The following is a 24203-nucleotide window of genomic DNA, read 5'->3' on the forward strand; positions in this document are numbered from 1 at the left end:
GGACTGGGGTAGGTGGTAGTGGAAGAATGTATGGGACAAGTCTTGCATTTGGGTCTGTTACAGGGGTATGAGCGATGAGGTAAGATATTGGGAGCAGGGGCTGTGTAAGGATGGGGACGAGCTATACTTAAAAGCCACACTGATCAACCTTCTCGGCCGCGCGCAACAAACGGGTACAAGGCCACACTGATTGTTAGGGCAGCATTTTATGTCCCATGCTACTCCCACCAATATAAGTAATCTTATACTTTCAAATTGATCATGCTCCCTGTGTCATCTCCCATATTTCTGTGCATTTACTCTTGCACTTTTCTGGTGCCACACAATCTTGTATAACATCCTAAAACCCCTCCCCACCCCCCTACACTTTCTCCATTCTATCCCAGTGCGCACCAGCTGGCCGAAGTGGCCGTGCGGTTAAAGGCGCTGCAGTCTGGAACCGCAGGTTCGAATCCTGCCTCGGGCATGGATGTTTGTGATGTCCTTAGGTTAGTTAGGTTTAACTAGTTCTAAGTTCTAGGGGACTAATGACCTCAGCAGTTGAGTCCCATAGTGCTCAGAGCCAGTGCGCACCCACTAATTCTACCATCCAGTCACATCTGCAACCCCCTTCTTCACATTTATCCATCATCAGACTTTTTACCACAGTAATATACACACACATTTTAATAGGTATTCTTTACTTTGTTCCTTGTGACTTCTCAGCAATTTTAGTAAGATTTTGCCTTTCCATATCATTGACTTGCTCAAATTCCAAATTGTTTCTCTCTTTTGCATCCTTTTAATCCTTTTCGTGAACTTTCACACATATTTGGGCGTGTTTTTGCATAATTTTTCGGACATAATTCTACATTATTTACATAATTTTTCACATTTTCCACCATCATGGATCTTTGCTCCTTCCATCTGCGTCAATACAGGAAAGTTTCCTTATTCCTAGCCAGATCCCAGTCCCACATACTGTTTCTGCGTTGTTGCTTGGCTGATGGAATCCCCTCCAGATGGCCTTACTATCAAATTACCCATCTCTGTGGTTGCCACCTCTCCTTCCACAATAACCTCCACCTGTTCAGATTCCGCCAATTCTTAGCCCTCACCAACACAGTCCCGCAGAACCAAATCAGCCAAGCCCAATCCTCCTTGCAGTACCTTCTCTCCATCTGCAAAATTCTCCTGCTGTGCAATCCCAAATTCCTGAAACCCATAACAAACATTGAAACTCTTGACCTACAGGAACTTGAACACCATGCATACTGCCACCTCAAAAAGCTCTCCATCCTGCTCACCTCCTACTATGGCCTTGGAGTACCACTGTCCATCTCAACCACCACCTCAAAACCTCCACCACGTTCCCTCATAGCTGACAAACCCTGTCTCGCAGACCTACTACACGTACCCCACCTTCCAAAATTCACTGCTGCCACCACACAGAATCCAGAACCTAAACAGGCCAGCAACACAGTAGGACGATACAAGATAACTTGGACAGGATTTGTTATTGGTGTAAAGAATGGCAGCTAACTCTAAATATAGATAAATGTAAATTAATGCAGATGAATAGGAAAAAGAATCCCGTAATGTTTGAATACTCCATTAGTAGTGTGGTGCTTGACAAAGTCACGTCAATTAAATATTTGGGCGTAACATTGCAGAGAGATATGAAGTGGGACAAGCATGTAATGGCAGTTGTGGGGAAGGCGGATAGTCGTCTTCGGTTCATTGGTAGAATTTTGGGAAGATGTGGTTCATCTGTAAAGGAGACCACTTATAAAACACTAATACGACCTATCTTGAGTACTGCTCGAGCGTTTGGGATCCCTATCAGATCGGATTGAGGGAGGACATAGATAGAAGCAATTCAGAGGTGGGCTGCTAGATTTGTTACTGGTAGGTTTAATCATCACGCGAGTGTTACGGAAATGCTACAGGAATTCGGGTGGGAGTCTCTGGAGGAAAGGAGGCGTTCTTTTAGTGAATCGCTACTGAGGAAATTTAGAGAACCAGCATTTGAGGCTGACTGCAGTACAATTTTACTGCCGCCAACTTATATTTCGCGGAAAAACCACAAAGATAAGATAAGAGAGATTAGGGCTCTTACAGAGGCATATAGGCAGTCATTTTTCCCTCGTTCTGTTTGGGAATGGAACAGGGAGAGAAGATGCTAGTTGTGGTTGTGGTACCCTCCGCCACGCACCGTATGGTGGATTGCGGAGTATGTATGTAGATATAGATGTAGAACACAGTAATGAACCTTTCCTCCAGAAGCCTTAGACCCACAGAAATATCAGTCCTTTCCAAAGGCCTCACCTTTTGTCCCACTCCCAAATTAAGTCATACTGGACTTGTTAAAGACCTTGTCTCCTTCTCCCGGTCCCTACAGTGGAAACACTCCTTCACCACCAACAGTATCAATCAGACTCAACCAAAGACCAGTACGAACCTTGCCTAACTCAATTCACTCCTCCATCCAACCGTCATCCAATCCCACTACCCCCAAACAACCCCTTGTTAACTTTCCAGAATTTCTTAACCTCAAACCTTGCATCATCATCATTCCCCAAATCCCTCAACGTGCTAACTAACCTTACATCCAAAGAAAGAACCGCAGTCCACCATCTGAAAACTGATCCTGACCTTATAATCCTACCTGCTGACAAAGGCTCCATGACTGTTTTGAACTGCAAGGATTACCTGGCAGAAGTACTCCACCAGCTGTCAGATACTTCCATCTATAAACCTTTCCACAGTGACCCCATTCCAGTAATCCAGTCACTACTCAAATCCTTAGGCCCGTCTCGGAACCTCTATTCATCGCTCTACTCACACCCAGCACTCCCTGCAGCCCTACCTTCTACATGCGTCCTCAAGTCTATAAACCCAAACACTCAGGTACCCCATTGTGGCTGGTTACTGTATACCCACCGAGAGAATCTCTGCTTTTGTAGACCAACGCCTTCAAGCTAGTACCCGGAACCTACCCTCCTATATAAAAGATACCATCCATTTCCTCCACCAACTCTCCACAGTTCCTGTCCCTTTACCACATGGTGCCCTGCTCGTCACTATTGATGCCACCTCCCTGCACACAAACATTCCTAATGCCCAAGTCCCTACTGTTATTGAACACTACCTTTCCCAACGCCCAACAGATTCCAAACCAACAATCTCCTTCCTAGTCACCATGACCAACTATATCCTCACTCACAATTACTTCTCCTTTGAAGGCATTACCTACAAACAAATCTGGGGTACGGCTATGGGCACCCACATGGCACCATCCTATGCCAACCTGTTCATGGGCCATGAGCCATCTAGAGGAATCCTTCCTAAACACTCAGAATTCTAAACCCCTCACCTGGTCCAGATTCATGGATTGAAGGTGAGGACACCCTATCCACATTCCTCCAGAACCTGATCAACTTCTCCCCCATTTGCTTCACCTGGTCCTACTCAACCCAACAAGCCACCTTCCTACATGTTGAACTCCACCTCAAAGGTGGCTACATCAGTGCCTCCGTCCATATCAAACTTACTAACCACCAGCAATACCTCCACTTTGACAGCTGCCACCCATTCCATACCAAGAAGTCCGTTCTGTACAGCCTAGCCACCCATGGTTGTCGCATCTGCGGTGACGACCAGTCCCCCTCAAAATATATCGAGGGTCTCACTGAAGCCTTCACTGACCATAATTATCCTCCCAACCTCGTACAAAAACAAATCTGTGCCTTATCTTTCCAGTCTCCCACCACCTCCCAAAGTCGTACTGTCCAGCTACAGAGGAGCATTCCCCTCCGAGAACTGGAGCAACTGAGTTGCGTTCTCGCCGGGGTTTAGAGTACCTCTTTTTGTGCCCAGAAATGAGGAATGTCCTGCCCTCTATCCTTCCAACTCCTCCCACAGTTATATTCCCCTGTCTACTGAACCTTTCTTACGCAACCCCTGCTCCCAATCCCTTACCTCATGGCTCATATCCCTGTAATAGACTTAGATGGAAGATCTGTCCCATACATCCCACCACCACCACCACCACCACCACCACATACTCCAGTCCGGTCACAAACATCACCTATACCATCAAAGGCAGGGCTACCTGTGAAACCAGTCACGTGGTCTACAAGCTAAGCTGCAACCACTGTGCTGCATCCTTTGTAGGCATGACAACCAACAAGCTGTCTGTCCGCATGAATGGCCACCAACAAACTGTGGCCCAGAAACAAGTGGACGACCCTGTTGCTAAACATGATGCCAAACATGATATCCTTCATTTCGATGACTGCTTCACATCCTGTGCCATATGGATCCTTCCCACCAACGCGAGCTTTTCTGAATTGCACAGGTGGGAACTTTCCCTGCAATACATCCTATGTTCCCATACCCTCCTGGTCTCAACCTTCATTAGTCACTGTCCTCACTCATCCAGCCCCTTCCCTGTTCCTATTCAAGCACTACACAGCTATCATTCCACCACCACACCCAGTGCTTTTATTTCTCTTCTTCTTCCACCCCCCCCCCCTGCCCCCTCCTCTCTCTTGCCCTCTGTCTAACCTGCAGTACATCGCTGTCCACCACCCCCACCATTCTATCCCTTCCAGTCCCCACTCCAGCCGCCTCCTTATCCCCACCCAGTCGCCACTCGTATTATGCACTGGTGCTGTTGCTCGCAGTGTGGTTTCAGTTGCCTGACATTGCAATTGTGTGTGAGAAGTGTGAGTGCATGCATGCGCGTTCCGGCACACAGTTTTAATCTGCCAGGAAGTTGTGTTTTCAAATCACAGAGGAGTCATTTTCAAAACTCCATGTGCCTTTTTAGGAGTTGTGCACCCCTTCAAAGTAGGTCAGTGATCCCCAGAGTTTAAATAAGGAGGAATCAAAAGAAAACCAGACTGACTATGTAACAAGCATGGTGAGGATGGTTGTTATGCAGGTGTGTGTGTGTGTGTGTGTGTGTGTGTGTGTGTGTGTGTGTTTTATTGTTGATGAAGGCCAGTCTTTTTGTGGTGCCTATCTGTGACCCAGTATCTCCACTATATGGTGAGTAGCAACTTTCGTTTTCATAATACTGTTACGTTCCTATTTATTCTCAGAGATAACTGTGCCATAGCACTTAGCAGTGCAAGGAGTTTGGGGTGTGGTTGAAATAAAAAATTGTTAGCACCAAATATACATAGATGCGCAGCAGGTAAGACGGGCAGTTCATCGATCAGGTTATTTGAAGAAGACTCTGAGATCAAAGCACTGTGAGAGATGGTGCCAATCATTGTCATCTTATCGGTGAGTAACTGTTGGAATCGTCTAACTTGTACAGATACCTGTTTGTAACACTTTGTAGGGATATAGTTACATAAATATCGTCAGATCTTGATAAGATTTCAAAGTGGTGCAGAGATTAGCAACTTGCTTTAAATGATCAGAAATGTAAAATTGTGCACTCTCCAAAATGAAAAAAAAAAACATAGTATCCTATGACTATAATATCCAACTCGTACCAGTACCTGGGTGAAACTCTTTGCAGAGATACGAAATTGAATGATTACACAGGTTCGTTAGTGGGTAAAGCAGGTGGTAGATTTCAGTTTATTGATAGAGAATACAAGGGAAGTGCAATCAGTCTACAAAGAAGATAGCTTACAAATCACTCATGTGACTGTTTATAGAACAGTGCTCAAGTGTGTGGGACCCATACCAAATATGTTTACCAGGGGATATTGAACGTATACATAGAAGGGTAGCATGAATGGGCACAAGTTTGTTTCATCCATGGAAGATAGTCACAGAGATACTGAAGGAACTGAACCGGAAGACTCTTGTAGATAGATGTAAACTATCCTGAGAAAGTGTATTAACAAAGCTTCAAGAACCGGCTTTAAATGATCTAGAGAGATGTTACGATGCCCTATGTTTCGCTCGTATAGGGATCATGAGGATAAGATTAGAATAATTACTGTATGCACAGAGGCATTCAAACAATCGTTCTTCCTGCATTCCATACATTGATGGCAAGGTAAGAACCCTAATAACTGGTATAATGGGATGTACCTTCTACCATGCACTTAAAGGTGGTTTGCGAAGTGTGGATGTAGATTGTTCCTAATAATCTGTAGCTGCAGGCTGCTATTGTGACAATTGGATGCTTTCATGCCACAGGGAATAAGGCTGTTAAGACTGGGGAGCCCCCTGTTTCGGAGGTGAAGTAGAGGAATAAAGTTTAGACATCTTCTCTAATATGCTTCATCTGATCCTCCCCAGTGTCAACAGCAACTTGTTTCAAGGCTCCATAAACAAATGATTAATGCTGTTCCTGCTCTGTAGTTGAAAGGTTCTTGTATGTACCCTTGTCCACTGAGCAAATTAATTATCCTCGTAAAGTGAGAATTCCCCTACAAAAGTAATGCATTTGTATATTCTGCCAAAGATTGGTTAACACCATTGCATAGTTCCCAACATTCAGTGGTCGTTGCCAACATCAGCACACTAAGCTGCTGTTGCCGTGAGTAAAATTTAACCTTTGAATGAAAACAAACGTTGGAGTTTACTAACTAGTCGTAAACATTATCTGATACTTTGAATTAGAGATTTTCATTATTCTTCAAAGTAGTCATGCTTCTTATAAAGTTGCAAATAATCTTATTGCACAATGGAGAACTGTTTTTCTACTGTAACTATCGGTGTGGTCAAGTAAGTATCAACCAGTCTCTCACTTTTTCATATTAAGCAGTCTTCCTAGAAGCAGTGGCTGTCCTGTTAGTACTACTTTGTTAAACCAAGCTCGAGTAGACTGTAACAATACAGCTACAGTGAATTACTAATGCTATTTCTTCCCACAGCTTTGCTTTGTTAATGTATATTTTGACTTGTATTTTGTTGTTGAAGATTTTCATTTTTATATATCCATATATGCTTTATTAATTATGAGAAAGCATTTGACACCATTAAGCATGACCCCCTTATCACAATCTTACAAGAAACAGGATTATATGGTAAGGACATAAGAATCATTCAGCAGTTATACTGGAATAATAGAGCAGAGGTTAAATTTAACAAAAATTTAAAAACAGAATCTGTGCAAATACTGAAAGGAGTCTCAGGCCTGTATACTATCCCCATTACTGTTCAATATGTATCTGGACAAGATTTTTCAATCCAGTCAAGACTCAGAATTATTTGGTATAAAAGTAAACAGAGTGCAGATCTGGAACTTAAACGGTGTGCCGATGACACAGCTCTGTTTGCGCCATCAGTAACTGAGCTACAGAAAATACTTACGGAAATAGAGAAAGCTGGTCAGCATTTTGGTGTCTGAATAAATGTCAAGAAACTAAATGGATTGTCAATTGAAAGAACTGGTCAAAACCAGTCCCTGGTCATTAATGGTAGTAAAATCGAGAAAGTAACAAAATTTAAATATCTAGTATCTGTGATAAACTCGAAACTTGATTGTGATGAGGAAATTAAGCTTCACTGTGGGATTGCCAAAGAAACTTTTCAAAAGCTATGAAATGTGCTGATATACACAGACATGCTGCTCCATCTGAGAATAAGGGTGGTACAATGCTATGTTTTCCCCATCCTACTCTATGGAGTGGAAACTTAATTAAAGCAGCTTCTGTAAAGATATTAGAAACAACAGAAATGTGGTTCTTGCACCGATTACTAAATTTACCATTGATTGAGAAAGTCAGCAAAGCTGAAGTGCTGCGTAGAGCCAGGGTGGATGTAGAACTACATGAGGACAATTAAAAGAAGAAAGACCTTTACCTGGGGCACATTATGAAAGGAAAGAAGTATGAACTTTTGCAGTTAATTCTAGAAGGCAGAATAGAAGGAAAGTGCCCACCAGGTAGAAGGTAGCAATCATGGTCACAGAATATCAAGAATGGTCTGGCATCAACACCTTTGAAGAGCTGGTTCAAGACGCAAGGGAACACCGCCTGTGAGCAGCCGACGCACTAAAAGTGCATGGCTCCAAGAAGAAGAAGAAGAATCATTGGAATGAGATTAATAAACTAATAAAATGTGTTGGTAGTAAGAGAATGAGTGTGTGCAGTAGGATGACTTTGCAAAAAATAATTTTACTGTGTCTGAAGAAAATGTTTTGGTCTGTAACTTAGCTGCAGGTTGGCCAGTTCGATAAGAAACTTTTGCGAAGATACATTTTTCCGTCCTTCGTTGACAAGTTCTGTGCTAACTTGTCCCATTGTAGCGAGCTAAAGGTGTTTCCTGGCTGTTGTATTACATAATTCTTTTATTAAGTAGGTATTTGCATGTCAGCGAGTCAAAACTGTGACACCTCACTATGATTAGAAACAAGTCGATTTTATAAGTATAATACCCTTTTCTAGCAATATGTAGGCCTATATGGTGATGGTGGTGGTTAAGATTGCTGTTGCTCTCACGATGTCAGATAAACCCCTGCAAGTGCGTGGCCTGTCCGCCTTTTCTAGATATGCTTGGTTTATGCGACAGAGTGTGTGAATATATTTTGCGAATGTTTGCAGAAGTTAATAGATGAATATGACCAATGGTGCCCAACTTTTAACAGAAGTGAATGAACACTTAACTGTGGCCACGTGGATCTCACACACTCATCCATAGCCACACGGGTATCACACCCTTGCACTCACTTGCACATAGACTGCCAATTTGTGGCGTGTGCACGTGTGATGTACTTTGCTTGCCACCCGAAGTAGGCCACGTTTATTTGAATGGTGAATACAGACTAAGAATTAGTATTCACCATTCATGAAAAACAAATAAAAATATTTATAACAACAAAAATAATCAATTTTCATCTATATAATATAATTGGGTAGATTAAAAATCTACTCACAAAGTGGCAGCAGAACATACACATAAAAGAATTTTATACTTGCGCAAGCTTTTGGAGCCAGTGGCGGCTCCTTCTGGCAGAAGGTGGAGGAAGAGGATGAAGGAAAAGACTGGATAGGTTTGTAACGTGCCGGGCTGTATCCTTGTATTAGTGCCACTTAAAGTTCACGTCACAACCGGATGTATTGAAACATTTCCTCACCCAGTAGATAGTGCGCAGTGTTCCTGACCTATCTTGCTTTGCTTATTCAATATTGTCTTCCCGGTAGCTGCGTCCGTCTCACCTAAATTACACTGAAATTAAGAAGCCTGGATCCTAGATTAAGTTTTCCAAAATCAAAAGTCAAGACCGTATTCATTGTTGAACATTTATGACAACCACAGTGCGATTTATTTGTTATCACACACGCACACACAATATTCATGAGACCAGGCCTCTTACACTTAATCGTCACATTAGGTAGGTCAAAAACTTCCAGTCTTTAACAATGTTCACAATTACACCTTTGTGGTACCGACCGGAAAAATTAACTGACTTGCTGCACTTTCGCTCCATGAGAATCTGACCGAGTACTAAATGAGAACTGCACCAGCTCAGACCTTATATAGATGAGTGATTGAACGTTTGACTATTTCTGTTAATATATTATAATTTATAATTTCCGTGGGTTAAAATGATCCTTTCTAATTGGTTTTGAAGTTAACTATTGGGTTTTATTACTTAAATAACATGAGTGAGCTGTATCAATTTAAATACGCGGAACAACTTATGCATCCGCAGTGGGAATTCCCGACCATGGCCGCCCTCTTGAACAATAATTTTTACTTACTCAAATTTACTTAATTCTTAATTAATACACTTTCAAAGTTGAGACTGGAGTCATTTTACGTAGAAAAATAAAGGTAGCAAAAGTATCAAATCAGATCTCAGAATTATTTAGTAGTTTGGTCGCAATTGGCACTGAAAGTCATACAGGCTACAGATTTCAAGTCTTAATATCAATTTAACTAATAGACTTTAGATTAACTTAAACACTTTGCTGGAATCAGTAAAATTTTGGCTTTCTTATAGATGCAGTCTTACAGCTGAATTCGATCTATTAGCTCACTCGAATTTTACTTAATATGTATTGCACAATGTGTGCCATTGTTCATAACTTTTAATAGATGCATTTCCAATAAAACTAATTAGCTCATTACTTTCAGAATAGACATTAGAATGTACTGAAATGATAGATTTTACTAGGGGAATTTTATTTAAACTATTTCTGAATTATGTACTATGAGGCTGAAGGCCACAGAATCTGTAGTCGGAATCTGAGTAGTGGAAAAAAAATTCATTGCTTAACTAAGTTACTGAAGGAGTGTGAAACGAAGACAGGGTAGCAGTGGGCAACCCTGCTTCGTTACAGGTTTAGGAAAAGAGGTACATTTCAGAAAAGTCGTCCAGAACCACAGATGAGGGGAGACTTACCAGAAGGGATGAGAAAGAAAGACATCGTTAGGATTGCACCAGATGAGATTCGAAAACCTGAGAGCCTAAAGGGGATAGGCGGGGTATTATGCAAGACAGAGATTACTGCTTAAACATTATGCATGGGATAATAAGAGTGAAAAGCTAAGTGCATTGTATGTAGTAGAGGTGGGAGGTGGTCAGCAAAAAGTAGAGAAGTTAGGAAATGAAAGATGTAAAATACTAAAACAGGATAAAGAAAGTAGTGGTTACTGTGGAAAAAAAGCTGAGACTCAGAAATTAACGTAACGTAAGGCCAGCTGGACGGCGAGAACCAAGGACATGTTGTAATGCTAGTTCCCACCTGCAGAGTTCTGAGAAACTGGTGTCTGGGAGAAGAATCCAGATGGCGCGTCTGGTGAGACAGGCACTGAGGTAATGACTGCCATGTTGTAGAGGATGCTGTGCAACAGGATATCACATGTTGCCAGGATACACCCTCTGTCTAAATTTGGTGATAGTCATGCCGATGTAAAACGTCGAACAGCGATTACATAACAGCTGGTATGATGTGTCGTTTCACAGGTGGCTCTCCCATTGATAGTGTATGTTACGCCAGTTACAGGGCTGGTATACGTGATGGTAGGGCGGTGTGTAGGGCAAGTCTTGCAGTGGGGTGGTCACAGGGGTAGGAGCCAGGGATAGAGAGGTGGGTGCAGAAGGAGCATAGGGTCTGACAAGAATATGGCAGAGATTGGGAGGGCGACAGAAAGCTATCCTAGGTGTGGTGGGCAAACTCTCGGACAAAATGATCTCGTATCCAGGCACGAGTTTGGGAAGTAATGGCTTTGTTGAAGTAGCTGATTAATACATTCAAGACCAACAAATGGAATGTATTAATCGTCTACTTTGAGAAGGTCACGGCTTCCTAAAATCGTGCATGCTCTAAAACACGACTGTCATGGCGCTGAGAGACCTGTCAGTTGTCTGGACAATACTTCCAACATTTCTTCCAAACACTGGATTTCTGCTCTGATTGTAGGATTGTAATGCTTTTGTAAGTGAGTAATTTCCATTTTTATGTACTGTATTATTTTATCTTTTCTTTTAATTACATAAATGACAAGAAATTAAAAAAAGTTGCATTGGCTTTACAGGACTGTTATTGAAGAATTTCGAAAGCAGTTTTTCCCCAATAGACACCCAGCATTTGATGGGAGAAAGAACTTAGTTGCTTCAAGCTATCTTCCACATCTTCCGCCAGGTGAAGAAGTAAGTGCTAGTTTAGTTTGCTGTTACTGCATTGCTCTGATTGTCTGTTTAAATTGGGGGGAGGATTCTTAAAACTATTTAAAGTCTGATGTAATACAGCTGTGGCAGAGGAAAGCAAAAGAAATTGTCATAATTTTGGTGGGTCATTTCATGCCTGCTACTTAAGATTTTATTCAGATTTGTATGTAGCTGCCTATACTTGTTGCTGTGAAGTCCACAAGTTTATAGTACACATTATGCATTACTTAGCAGTCATTAGACCCTAAGTCAAAATTTGCAACTAGAACGCAAAAGTTTGTCTCTTTCAACTTGATCTGTTTCATTGAATAGTTGAGCTACATTCCTGAGAGTTTGTACACTAGTTAAGCAGTTCAGAAAGTATAAAACTGTCATTAGTTTTGATGTAGTATTTAGTGCACCAGTATCATTCAAATATGTCAAATTTCATTGTAAGAAAAAAGTTTAGAAAGGGCAGGTATTTCCAGAAGTAATTGTCATAGAACACTCTGCTTTTGGGTGCTTCTTCTCGATTACTTCCTCTGTGGGATTTATGAAATTTATCTTCCCAGAATGTGCAATTGTTGTTCCAGAAAATTTCTTCCCTGGTATTTAGCCATCTTTGATCCCACATAAAGCACATTTCTGCCAATGTTGAGTAAACATTGGGTAGAAACTGCACTTCTGGCAAGCTGGAATTTCTCAGGTTGCCTAAAGTCAGCTCCCATCTGACACACATTGACTTTAAGTCAAGTACAGAATTGAAATTACTGCATGAGGTTTCAGCCAAACAAAAGGCACTTACGTTAGCACTAAGATGTGCAGCTTGTGACAAAAGACCGTTTCTTCTTAATTGTGAAGCATCACTGCTCTTAAAATATAAAATTCTACATACTTGCTACTCACCAAATAGCGGAGATGCAGAGTCACAGATATACATCCCCCTGTGGGTCCGGGAGTTAGAATAGGCCCGAGGTATTCCTGCCTGTCGTACGAGGTGACTAACAGGAGTTTCACACATTTCGGCCTTTGTGATGGTCCCGTGTAGGGTTGGACCTCCATTCTTCAAAATTTTCCTGAAGAGTCAGCTAATTGGCGAAGAGTGCCTTACAAGGTGCATCGTGTCCATCGTGCATTGAGCCCACTTTCTCGTCGTTGAATTGCAGTCCAGCCCAGCCTCCATCTCTTGAGTGACGATACCTTCCTGGTTGTGTTTTCCACCATGCACTATGCAGTGTAGATTTCTGTGTCGACAATGACCGTGGACTTCTTTGCACCTGATATCCAGCGCAGTAGCCAGTCCGTTGTGGTGGGGCCGCCATGTACCCTGTTGGTTGTAGTCCCCTGACCACACAGGGATCGCTCTGCTGATTCCTGCGCCGTTACCTCCCCACATACGCTAAGGGGTAGATGCCCATGCCCCTGGGGCATCGGGAATCCTGGCAATGGCCATCCTGCCAGGTGGCCTCTGCTGCGGCTGGGTGGCGCCCGTGGGGAGGGCTCCTGGTCAGAGTGGGTGGCATCAGGGCGGATGACACGTGATGAAGCGTAGTCCATCATTTCTTGCTGGCAGTGAAACACCAGCAGTCTCAAGGCGATCATGAGCTCAATGCAATGCACAGAAGTACAACCCCAAATCGTTCCCCTCGCTGGCCATACCATGAGAGGAACGTCAGGCTAAGGATGGCAGCGGATCTTATTCGCCCCGGTACCTTGTATGTTCGAGAGCTGATGGGGAATCTTTAATGACGATAAAGCCTCAGTTTTTTGTTGAGCATTTAGAGGACAAGTTCGGGGAGATGGAGGGTTTGTCCAAAATGAGATCTGGATCAGTCTTGATCAAAACAGCATCCTCTGCCCAGTCACGGGAGTTACTCGCGTGTTACAAGCTGGGCAATGTTTCTGTAACCATCATGCCCCACAAGAGCTTAAATATGGCCCAGTGTATCATATTTCACAGAGACCTTCTTTTGCAGTCCGACGATGAGCTGTGCGCCTGTTAGAGTGGGGAGGTGTTCATTTCGTCCAGCGTGTCCACCGGGGTCCGAAGGATAATCAGGTTGCCACCAGTGCCTTCACCTTGTCCTTGGAGGGTAATACATTGCTGGAGAAGGTCAAGGTGATGGTCTACCGGTGTGATGTAGAGCCCTATATCCCTCCTCCGATGTGGTGCTTTAAGTGCTGGAAGTTCAGCCATACGTCTTCCTGCTGTACATCCGGTGTCACATGCTGAGATTGCGGATGCCCATCACATCCCAATACTCCATGTGCCCCACCTCCCATCTGTGTCAACTGAAGAGTGCACTATTTGCCTTGCTCACCTGACTGCAAGATTCTGCAGAAAGAAAGGAAAATCATGGGGTACAAGACCCTGGACCAACTGACCTACACTGAGGCTAAGAGAAAATTTGAAAGCCTGCATCCTGTGCATATGACATTGTCTTACACCGCTGCTACAACAGTTCTGGCACCATCAGCTCTGCCAACCCAGTTCACCTCTCAGAGCCAGAAGACTGCACCTGCCCCATTCATGGTGGGGGGCATTTCCCTCCCTGTTGCTTCCGCACCACCTACTTCAGGAGCAACACCCCCCCACCCCCTCAACAATCGGGGATGTCCGTCCCCACTTCTAAGCTGGAGAACCATAAGTCTTCTTTGGCTTCTCTTGCTAGGAAGGGTCCCTTGGGTCGCTCCCTTCCCAGGTTTCCGCTAGTGGGAAAGATGACAGCCACCAGTGGCTGAAGAGCCCAAAAGCAGCTGGTCATAGGGCTTCATGCTTATCCTCAGTCCCAGAGACAGTCAGTGAAGTCTTCCCAGCCAGTCCCCCTTCAGGTCTGGGGATTAGAATAGGCCCGAGGTATTCCTGCCTGTCGTAAGAGGCGACTAAAAGGAGTCCCTCGCCCTCAAGGGGGTAGTTAGCGCCTGCGTCCGGAGACGGTCGGTTCCACGACCTATATTTGCGGTCATTTTGGTTTTTCACTTCTTCTCGTTTCTTCCTTCCTTTGGTTGGTTCCTTTCTTTGTTCTTCTCCATCTCACTGTCTTCCTTACTCTTTCCCTTGCCTCCTCCTCCTTGCCTCCTCCTCCTTGCCTTCTCTGGTCTCCGCCTCGGCGTTTGAGACAGTCTGTCCTCTCTCTCCCTCTCTCTCTCTTCTTTTTCCTCTTCTTCCTTCCTCCCTGTGCGCGCCTGAAGGCCGACCCACACGTTCGCACGCGTAGCCGGTGACGGGGTAACGCGTAATTCCCCGCCCTGGGTAGACAAGTAAGGCACACACGTACCCCCTGGTAAAGGCCAGGCCCAGGGAGGGGTGATTGCCTGAGCTGATACCTTCAGACCATGCCGATTGGTCCCTCAGTCTGTTTCTCGGGAGGTGTGACCTGAGGTGTAAACATTCACCTAAGGTGGGAGTGCCCTCTGAGAGGGTCCCCACAAGGAAGGAGCGCGACATCGGAGACGCTGGCAATCATGGGGGATTCCTCCGCAGTGGATTTCTCTTCTTCTTCTGTCTCGACCTCTGCCCATAAACGGAAACTTGACCAGCCACCAGTGACAAAAGTACTACCGCCTGCCCCACAGTTCCTCGTAGTTTCTTGCTCTGAGGACAGCAAGGATTTTTTCTCTGTCAACCCTTTCGTTATCCAGAAGGGTGTAGATGCCATAGCCGGATCTGTCAAGTCGTGTACCAGGTTGCGTAATGGTACATTGTTACTAGAAACTGAGAGCGCCTTTCAGGCACAAAAACTGCTTCCGGCCACACTACTGTACACGTTCCCTGTCCTGGTGGAGGCTCACCGCACTTTGAATTCGTCTCGTGGTGTGGTATATACTCGATCACTCGACGGATTGACTGACAAGGAGAGTCAGTCTTTCCTCGCTGAGCAGGGTGTGACGGCTGTCCATAGGGTCATGAAGGAGGTCAACAATGACCTTGTACCGACCCGGACACTTTTCTTGACCTTTGATAGTGTTCAGCTGCCGTCGCATATCAAAGCGGGCTACGAGGCTATTTCTGTTCGCCCCTATGTCCCGACACCTACGCGCTGCTACCAGTGTCAGCGTTTTAATCACACTCGCCAGTCTTGTTCCAATGCGGCTAAATGTGTCACTTGTGGCAGGGATGCCCATGAGGGTGACCGTCCACCTCCATCACCTCGTTGTGTGAACTGTCAGGGTGACCATGCAGCGTCCTCCTGCGACTGTCCCATCTACAAGGAAGAACGCTGTATCCAAGAAATTCGGGTCAAAGAGAAAGTGTCCACCTCGGCTGCTCGCAAGCTATTTGCTAGTAGGAAGCCCACGCTGCTCCCAGCGGGAAAATACAGTACTGTCCTCGCCTCTCCTCGGACTACCAGGGAGGTGGCGATGCAGACATGCGATCTGACCTTCAGCACCATGGTCATCCGTTCGGCCAGTGCTAAGATCGCACGGTCGACGTCTCCTCTTCTTCCCGTCACCCCTCCAACTCAAGCACCTTCATCAGCTTCTGCCAAGACGAAGACCCAGAAGTCAGATGCACGGGCCTTCAAGAAGGAACCGTCCCAGCCGTCGACCAGTACTTCCACTAAAAGACCTTCCAAGAAGGCTCATTGGAAACACAGTTCTCCTTCTCCGCCACGGCGCATTTCTTCTCCTGCGCCACCCAGCGGTTGCCGCCCCAGGCCGTCATCCGTTTCGCCTGGCCGCACCGCTGGTAGCCAAACATCTGGCCGTCCACCGGCGGAGGAAGCTCCTCCTCCCGGCCATCTTAACGAGATGGCAGATGAACGTATAGAACCAGTGGATGATGACTGTCCGCCTACTGATAGCGGCGGAAGTACTCGCTCGAAGCCAGGCCCTCAGCGGCCGTCGAGGTGACCCCTTCTTGCTTCTCCTTTTTCTTTTTCTTCTCACGATGGCACTTACTCACTGGAATATTCGCAGCATTCGCTCCAACCGAGACGACTTGAAGTTGCTGCTCCGCTTGCACCGTCCGCTCGTCGTAGCCCTCCAGGAAACGAAGCTACGCTCATGCGATCACATTGCCTTGGCACCCCTTGGAGGGGTTATGTTGCTGGTCCAGGATGATATTTACTACGATCCCATCACATTGCACACCGGCTTGCAGGCAGTTGCCGTCCGAATTACTCTCCCCACTTTTGCATGTTCTATTTGTACCGTTTACACTCCATCGTCGTCTGCCGTTACCAGGGCAGACATGATGCAAATTGTTGCTCAGCTACCTGCACCATTTTTGTTAACTGGAGACTTCAATGCCCACCACCCCCTTTGGGGCTCTCCAGCATACTGCCCGAGGGGCTCCCTGTTAGCAGACCTTTTCAACCAGCTCAATCTTGTCTGCCTCAATACTGGCGCCCCTACTTTTCTTTCGGACACATCTCACACCTATTCCCATTTAGACCTCTCTATATGTACTACCCAACTTGCACGCCGGTTTGAGTGGTATGCCCTTTCTTATACATATTTGAGCGACCACTTCCCGTGTGTCATCCATCTCCTGCATCATACCCCCTCTCCGTGCTCAGCTAGTTGGAATGTCTCTAAAGAATACTGGGGGCTCTTCTCTTCCAGGGCGACCTTTCAGGATCAAACCTTCACAAGCTGCGATAGTCAGGTTGCACACCTCAAGGAAGTCATTCTCACTGCTGCTGAATATTCCATCCCTCACACTACTTCTTCTCCACGTCGCGTACCGGTCCCGTGGTGGACCGCAGCATGTAGAGATGCTTTACATGCTCGTCGACGTGCTTTACGCACGTTTAAACGCCACCCTACAGTGGCGAACTGTATCACTTACAAACGATTAAGTGCGCAGTGCCGTCGTATTATTAAAGAAAGCAAGAAAGCCAGCTGGGCTGCTTTCACAAGCACCTTCAACAGTTTTACTCCTTCTTCTGTTGTCTGGGGTAGCCTGCGCCGTCTATCTGGCACTAAGGTCCACTCACCAGTTTCTGGCTTGATGGTCGCGAATGACGTCCTTGTGGCCCCTGAGGATGTCTCCAATGCCTTCGGCTGCTTTTTCGCAGAGGTTTTGAGCTCCGCTCATTACCACCCTGCCTTCCTCCCCCGATAACAGGCAGAGGAGGCTAGGCCACCTAACTTCCGCTCCTCGAATCGTGAAAGTTATAATGCTCCTTTCACCATGCGGGAACTCGAAAATGCACTTGCCCGGTCACGGTCCTCCGCTCCAGGGCCTGATTCTATTCATATTCAGATGCTGAAGAACCTTTCTCCTGCGGTTAAAGGTTTCCTTCTTCCTACTTATAATCACATCTGGATTGAGGGACATGTTCCCGCATGCTGGCGCGAGTCTATTGTTGTACCGATTCCTAAGCCGGGGAAGGACAAGCACTTGCCTTCCAGTTATCAACCCATCTCGCTTACCAGCTGTGTCTGTAAGGTGATGGAGCGAATGGTTAACTCTTGTTTGGTTTGGCTGCTCGAATTTCGACGCCTACTTACCAATGTACAACGTGGATTTCGTAGGCGCTGCTCTGCTGTTGACCATCTGGTTACCTTGTCGACCTTCATTATGAATAACTTCTTGCAGAAGCGCCCGACCATGGCTGTGTTCTTTGATTTGGAGAAGGCTTACGACACCTGTTGGAGGGCGGGCATTCTCCGCACCATGCATACGTGGGGCCTTCGCGGTCGCCTCCCTCTTTTTATTCGTTCCTTTTTAATGGATCGACAGTTCAGGGAACGTGTGGGTTCTGTCCTGTCGGACACCTTTCGCCAGGAGAATGGGGTGCCACAGGGCTCAGTTTCGAGCGTCTCTCTCTTCGCAATAGCGATCAATCCAATAATGGATTGCCTCCCAGCTGATGTATCAGGCTCCCTTTTCATGGACGATTTTACCATCTATTGCAGTGTGCAGCGTACATGTTTCCTGGAGCGCTGTCTTCAGTGTTCTCTTGACCATCTTTATTCCTGGAGTGTCGCCAATGGCTTCCGTTTTTCTGCCGAGATGACGGTCTGTATTAACTTCTGGCGCTACAAAGAGTTTCTCCCACCGTCCTTACGACTCTGTCCCGTTGCTCTCCCATTCGTGGAGACAACAAAATTTTTAGGTCTTACATTTGACAGGAAACTTAGCTGGTCTCCACATGTCTTATTTGGCTGCCCATTGTACCCGTTCTCTAAATGTCCTCCGTGTTCTCAGTGGTATGTCGTGGGGAGCGGATCGAACTTCGCCTATATCGGTCGATCGTCCGCTCAAAGCCTGATTATGGGAGCTTCGTATACTCCTCTGCACGGCCGTCCATCTTACGCCACCTCAACTCCATACAACTTCGGGGTTTACGTCTTGCGATCGGAGCATTTTATACTAGTCCCGTCAAGAGTCATCATGCTGAAGCCGGTGAATTGCCACTGCCCTACCGGCGCGATATACTGCTTTGTCAGTATGCTTGTCGGCTACTGTCAATGCCCGACCACCTGTCTTATCGTTCCTTTTTTGACGACTCCCTCGATCGTCAATACGGGTTGTATGTCTCTGCCCTGCTACCCCCTGGAGTTCGTTTTTGTCGCCTCCTTCAACACCTTGATTTTTCACTCCCTGCAACCTTTAGAGTGGGAGAGAGCCACACGCCACCTTGGCTCCAGGCTGTACAACTATTTATTTAGTTATCGAATGATCCTCGTATGTCTGAATGAGGCCACGAGGCCCTTTCCTGGCACAATAAAATCAACTGCCTTTCAATGGCTGTCTGTTCTGTCCAGTATTCCTTCTGTGTTTCAAGAGAAAAAGCAGACCTGCTGCTAATTCTTATGAAGGCAGAGTTCCATGACAATTCAGTTCTCAGGAACATTCCTCTGTATAAACCAGGTGTGGATCTGAAGACACAAATCACCCTGGGTCGATCTTGGAGTTCAGTGATTTTTAGTGTCGCTGAGTAGAGGAAAAAACAATGAAATGAACAAACACCTGAGAATTCTCACCTAATTTAAAACCCAATAACGAAAGTTGTAAGGTTTATTATCAGAAATGGTAGAGACTTGACTACGTCCGAACACGACAGAAATACGGCCACATCTTGAGGTAGAATTATTTTAAAAGTGCTGCATGTAACTGTGGCGTGGAGGAGCAGAAAAGGAGACATATTGTAGAGAGCTGCCTACTCCATGCTTTTGATGGAGCTCTGATAGACTTGCACAAAGTGATAGTGCTGTGATCTGCTTGCTGAATTTAAACATTGACATGTAAATCCATTGTGCATGTATATTTCAATGTACTGTTATTTGATGGTGGTTGCTGTCTTTGTGTCCTATTATAAATTCTTAATGCTCTCCTCTTTTTTTCTAGTTTGTTAGGCAGGTAACAGTCACAGACGAAGAAAGAGACGCGAAAAAAGACTTCACAGTCAAAGTGAAGTTAGTCAATGAAATTGATTTGACTTGCCTGGAACGTTACATGGAAGAGGGATATAACCTAGATTTGCCACAAAAAGCTATTCAGATGCTGGATATTGTGATACGGAATGCACCGGCACAGCGGTAAAGTATTATTGTTGTTATTGCATAATTACAGATGAAAATATTTCTGTGTGAATTACATGGCCACATTAACTGTCCAATATTTGCATTTTCTATGAACAAAAAAACCAGTATTATTATGAATGCAGTTAAAAAATTGTTTATAACAGCAGTAACAAAATGTAAGTTTTCAGGTGAAAATATTTACTTCGTTTTAGGGCGTACTGCCATTTATATAAAAAATGTAGTGCCGCCTCACACAGGTCCTGTTTAGATACCTAAACGTTTCACTGACACCATTTAGACCTCAGTGATATCGAGTGTGGTGCTGTGTGGCTCACTGTGCCTCAGTGTGCTGTTGCACATGGTGCATGTTGCTGATACCTGCCTTTAGATTGCTCTTGGTAATGGAACAGCAGCTCTGAAATGTTGAATTCAGTGTGCGTATTTGTGAAGTAGGGTAATGTAAACACCGTGCATTTTGTTTGATTGATACTGTATTGCAAAATGCCTGTACTCACGTAAAGGTGCTTAAAGCTGATTGAAGTTCACGATATAGCACTCGTATTTTGTCTCGAGTGAAAATCTAATTCCAGAAATGTTGACAATTATGGTAATTAAAGTGACTGTTCAATAGAGCCTATTAATATATCTTCAGAGCAATATTTCTGTACTGTTACTGGTAACTGAGTTCAGTCTTGTAGAGTGTGGTGTCTGGGCTGTGGAAAGTAGTAGATGGTGTACATTTTATTAGTGTAGTACAAGAAAATGATGTTAAATAATAGTATTGTGTAACACTCCTAAAACTTTAATTTTATGAATTTCTGTGAAGACTACACAATGTGGTGGTGGTGGTGGTGGTGGTGGTGGTGGTGGTGGTTGTTGTCTGTCAAATTTTCCAGTGCTTCACTATTTCAGCTCTCTTAGCATTCAGGATCGTGCTGTTCAGACCAGGAGGTGAGATTTAGTTCTATATTTGTCAGTGACCTAGGAGAAAATAGTTTTACGGATGACAAAATTAAATTAATTCTGTGCCAGGTGTGGGTTACAGCACATAAGAAAATTAAGAAAATCAGTGGGGAGCATTGATGGAAATGAGTTTGCCTAAATGCAAGAGACTTCAGGTTTAAATTTTCCGTAGATGAAGAGTATGTAGATGGAGTAAATCTAACATAGTACATCTGAAGTTTTATGTTAGTCATCTCATAAGTTGTTGTTGTTGTTGTGGTGGTGGTGGTGGTGGTGGTCTTCAGTCCTGAGACTGGCTTGATGCAGCTCTCCATGCTACTCTATCCTGTGCAAGCTTCTTCATCTCCCAGTACTTACTGCAACCTACATCCTTCTGAATCTGCTTAGTGTATTCATCTCTTGGTCTCCCTCTACGATTTTTACCCTCCACGCTGCCCCCCAATGCTAAATTGGTGATCCCTTGATGCCTCAACACGTGTCCTACCAACTGATCCCTTCTTTTAGTCAAGTTGTGCCACAAACTCCTCTTCTCCCCAATTCTATTCAATACCTCCTCATTAGCTATGTGATCTACACATCTGATCTTCAGCATTCTTCTGTAGCACCATATTTCGAAAGCTTCTATTCTCTTCTTGTCTAAACCATTCATCATCCATGTATCACTTCCATAAATGGCTACACTCCATACAAATACTTTCAGAAACGACTTCCTGACACTTAAATCTATACTCGATGTTAACAAATTTCTCTTCTTCAGAAACGCTTTCCTTGCCATTGCCCGTCTACATTTTATATCCTCAATACTTTGACCATCATCAGTTATCTTGCTCCCCAAATAGCAAAACTCCTTTACTACTTTAAGTGTCTCATTTCCTAATCTAATTCCCTCAGCATCACCCGACTTAGACTACATACCATTATCCTCGTTTTGTTTTTGTTGATGCTCATCTTATATACGCCTTTAAAGACACTGTCCATTCCATTCAACTGCTGTTCCAAGTCCTTTGCTGTCTCTGACAGAATTACAATGTCATCGGCAAACTTCAAAGTTTTTATTTCTTCTCCATGGATTTTAATACCTACTCCAAACTTTTCTTGTTTCCTTTACTGCTTGTTCAATATACAGATTGAATAGCATCGGGGAGAGGCTACAACCCTGTCTCACTCCCTTCCCAACCACTGCTTCCCTTTCATGTCCCTCGACTCTTATAACTGCCATCTGGTTTCTGTACAAATTGTAAGTAGCCTTTCGCTCCCTGTATTTTACACCTGCCCCCTTTAGAATTTGTGAGAGAGTATTCCAGTCAACATTGTCAGAAGCTTTCACTAAGTCTACAAATGCTAGAAACGTAGGTTTGCCTTTCCTTAATCTTTCTACTAAGATAAGTCGTAAGGTCAGTATTGCCTCACGTGTTCAAACATCTCTACAGAATCTAAACTGATCTTCCCTGAGGTCGGCTTCTACCAGTTTTTCCATTCGTCTGTAAAGAATTCGTGTTAGTATTTTGCAGCTATGACTTATTAAACTAATAGTTCGGTAATTTTCACATCTGTCAACACCTGCTTTCTTTGGAATTGGAATTATTATATTCTTCTTGAAGTCTGAGGGTATTTCGCCTGTTTCATACATCTTGCTCACCAGATGGTAGAGTTTTGTCAGGACTGGCTCTCCCAAGGCTGTCAGTAGTTCTAATGGAATGTCGTCTACTCCCGGGGCCTTGTTTAGACTCGGGTCTTTCAGTGCTCTGTCAAACTCTTCGCGCAGTATCGTATCTCCCATTTCATCTTCATCTACATCCTCTTCCATTTCCATAATATTGTCCTCAAGTACATCGCCCTTGTATAGACCCTCTATATACTCCTTCCACCTTCCTGCTTTCCCTTCTTTGCTTAGAACTGGGTTTCTATCTGAGCCCTTGATATTCATATAAGTGGTTCTCTTTCCTCCAAAGGTCTGTTTAATTTTCCTGTAGGCAGTATCTATCTTACCCCTAGTGAGATAAGCCTCTACATTCTTACATTTGTCCTCTAGCCATCCCTGCTCAGCCATTTTGCACTTCCTGTTAATCTCATTTTTGAGACGTTTGTATTCCTTTTTGCCTGCTTCATTTACTGGGTTTTTATATTTTCTTCGTTCATCAATTAAATTCAGTATTTCTTCTGTTACCCAAGGATTTCTACTAGCCCTCATCTTTTTACCTACTTAATCCTCTGCTACCTTCACTACTTCATCCCTCAGACCTACCCATTCTTCTTCTACTGTGTTTCTTTCCACCATTCCTGTCAATTGTTCCCTTATGCTCTCCCTGAAACTCTCTACGACCTCTGGTTCTTTCAATTTATCCAGGTCCCATCTCCATAACTCCAACATTTTTGCAGTTTCTTCAGTGTTAATCTAAAGTTCATAACCAGTAAATTGTGGCCTGAGTCCACATCTGCCCCTGGAAATGTCTTACAATATAAAACCTGATTCTTAAATCTCTGTCTTACCATTATATAATCTGTCTGATACCTTCTAGTATCTCCAGGATTCTTCCATTTATACAACCTTCTTTTATGATTCTTGAACCAAGTGTTGGCTATGATTAAGTTATATTCTGTGCAAAATTCTACCAGGCGGCTTCCTCTTTCATTTCTCTCCCACAATCCATATTCACCTACTATATTTCCTTCTCTCCCTTTTCCTGCTCTCGAATTCCAATCACCCATGACTATTAAATTTTCGTCTCCCTTCACAATCTGAATAATTTCTTTTATCTCATCATACATTTCATCAATTTTTTCATCTGCAGAGCTAGTTGGCATATAAACTTGTACTACTATAGTAGGCATGGGCTTCGTGTCTGTCTTGGCCACAATAATGCGTTCACTATGCTGTTCATAGTAGCTTACCCGCACTCCTATTTTCCTATTCATTATTAAACCTACTCCTGCATTACCCCTATTTGATTTTGTATTTACAACTCTGTATTCACCTGACCAGAAGTCTTGTTCCTCCTGCCACCAAACTTCACTAATTCCCACTATATCTAACTTTAACCTATCCATTTCCCTTTTTATATTTTCTAACCTACTTGCCCGATTAAGGGATCTAACATTCCATGCTCCGATCCGTAAAACGCCAGTTTTCTTTCTCCTGATAACGACGTCTCTTGAGTAGTCCCCGCCTGGAGATCAGACTATTTTATTTCCGGAATGTTGTAACCACAAC

General features: G+C 44.3%; 1 protein-coding gene across 1 annotated transcript in view; it reads left to right on the plus strand.

The window, feature by feature from the left end:
* Window positions 1-24203, plus strand: part of LOC126419138 (protein argonaute-2) — a 276737-nt gene that overhangs the window by 112097 nt on the left and 140437 nt on the right. Inside the window, exons 7-8 of the mRNA XM_050086246.1 lie at window positions 11440-11554; window positions 19854-20044. Of these exons, the coding sequence (XP_049942203.1) occupies window positions 11440-11554; window positions 19854-20044 (306 nt within the window). The remainder of the gene's footprint in view (window positions 1-11439; window positions 11555-19853; window positions 20045-24203) is intronic.

Source organism: Schistocerca serialis, chromosome 9, assembly GCF_023864345.2.
Source record: "Schistocerca serialis cubense isolate TAMUIC-IGC-003099 chromosome 9, iqSchSeri2.2, whole genome shotgun sequence".
Taxonomy (NCBI): Eukaryota; Metazoa; Arthropoda; class Insecta; order Orthoptera; family Acrididae; genus Schistocerca; species Schistocerca serialis.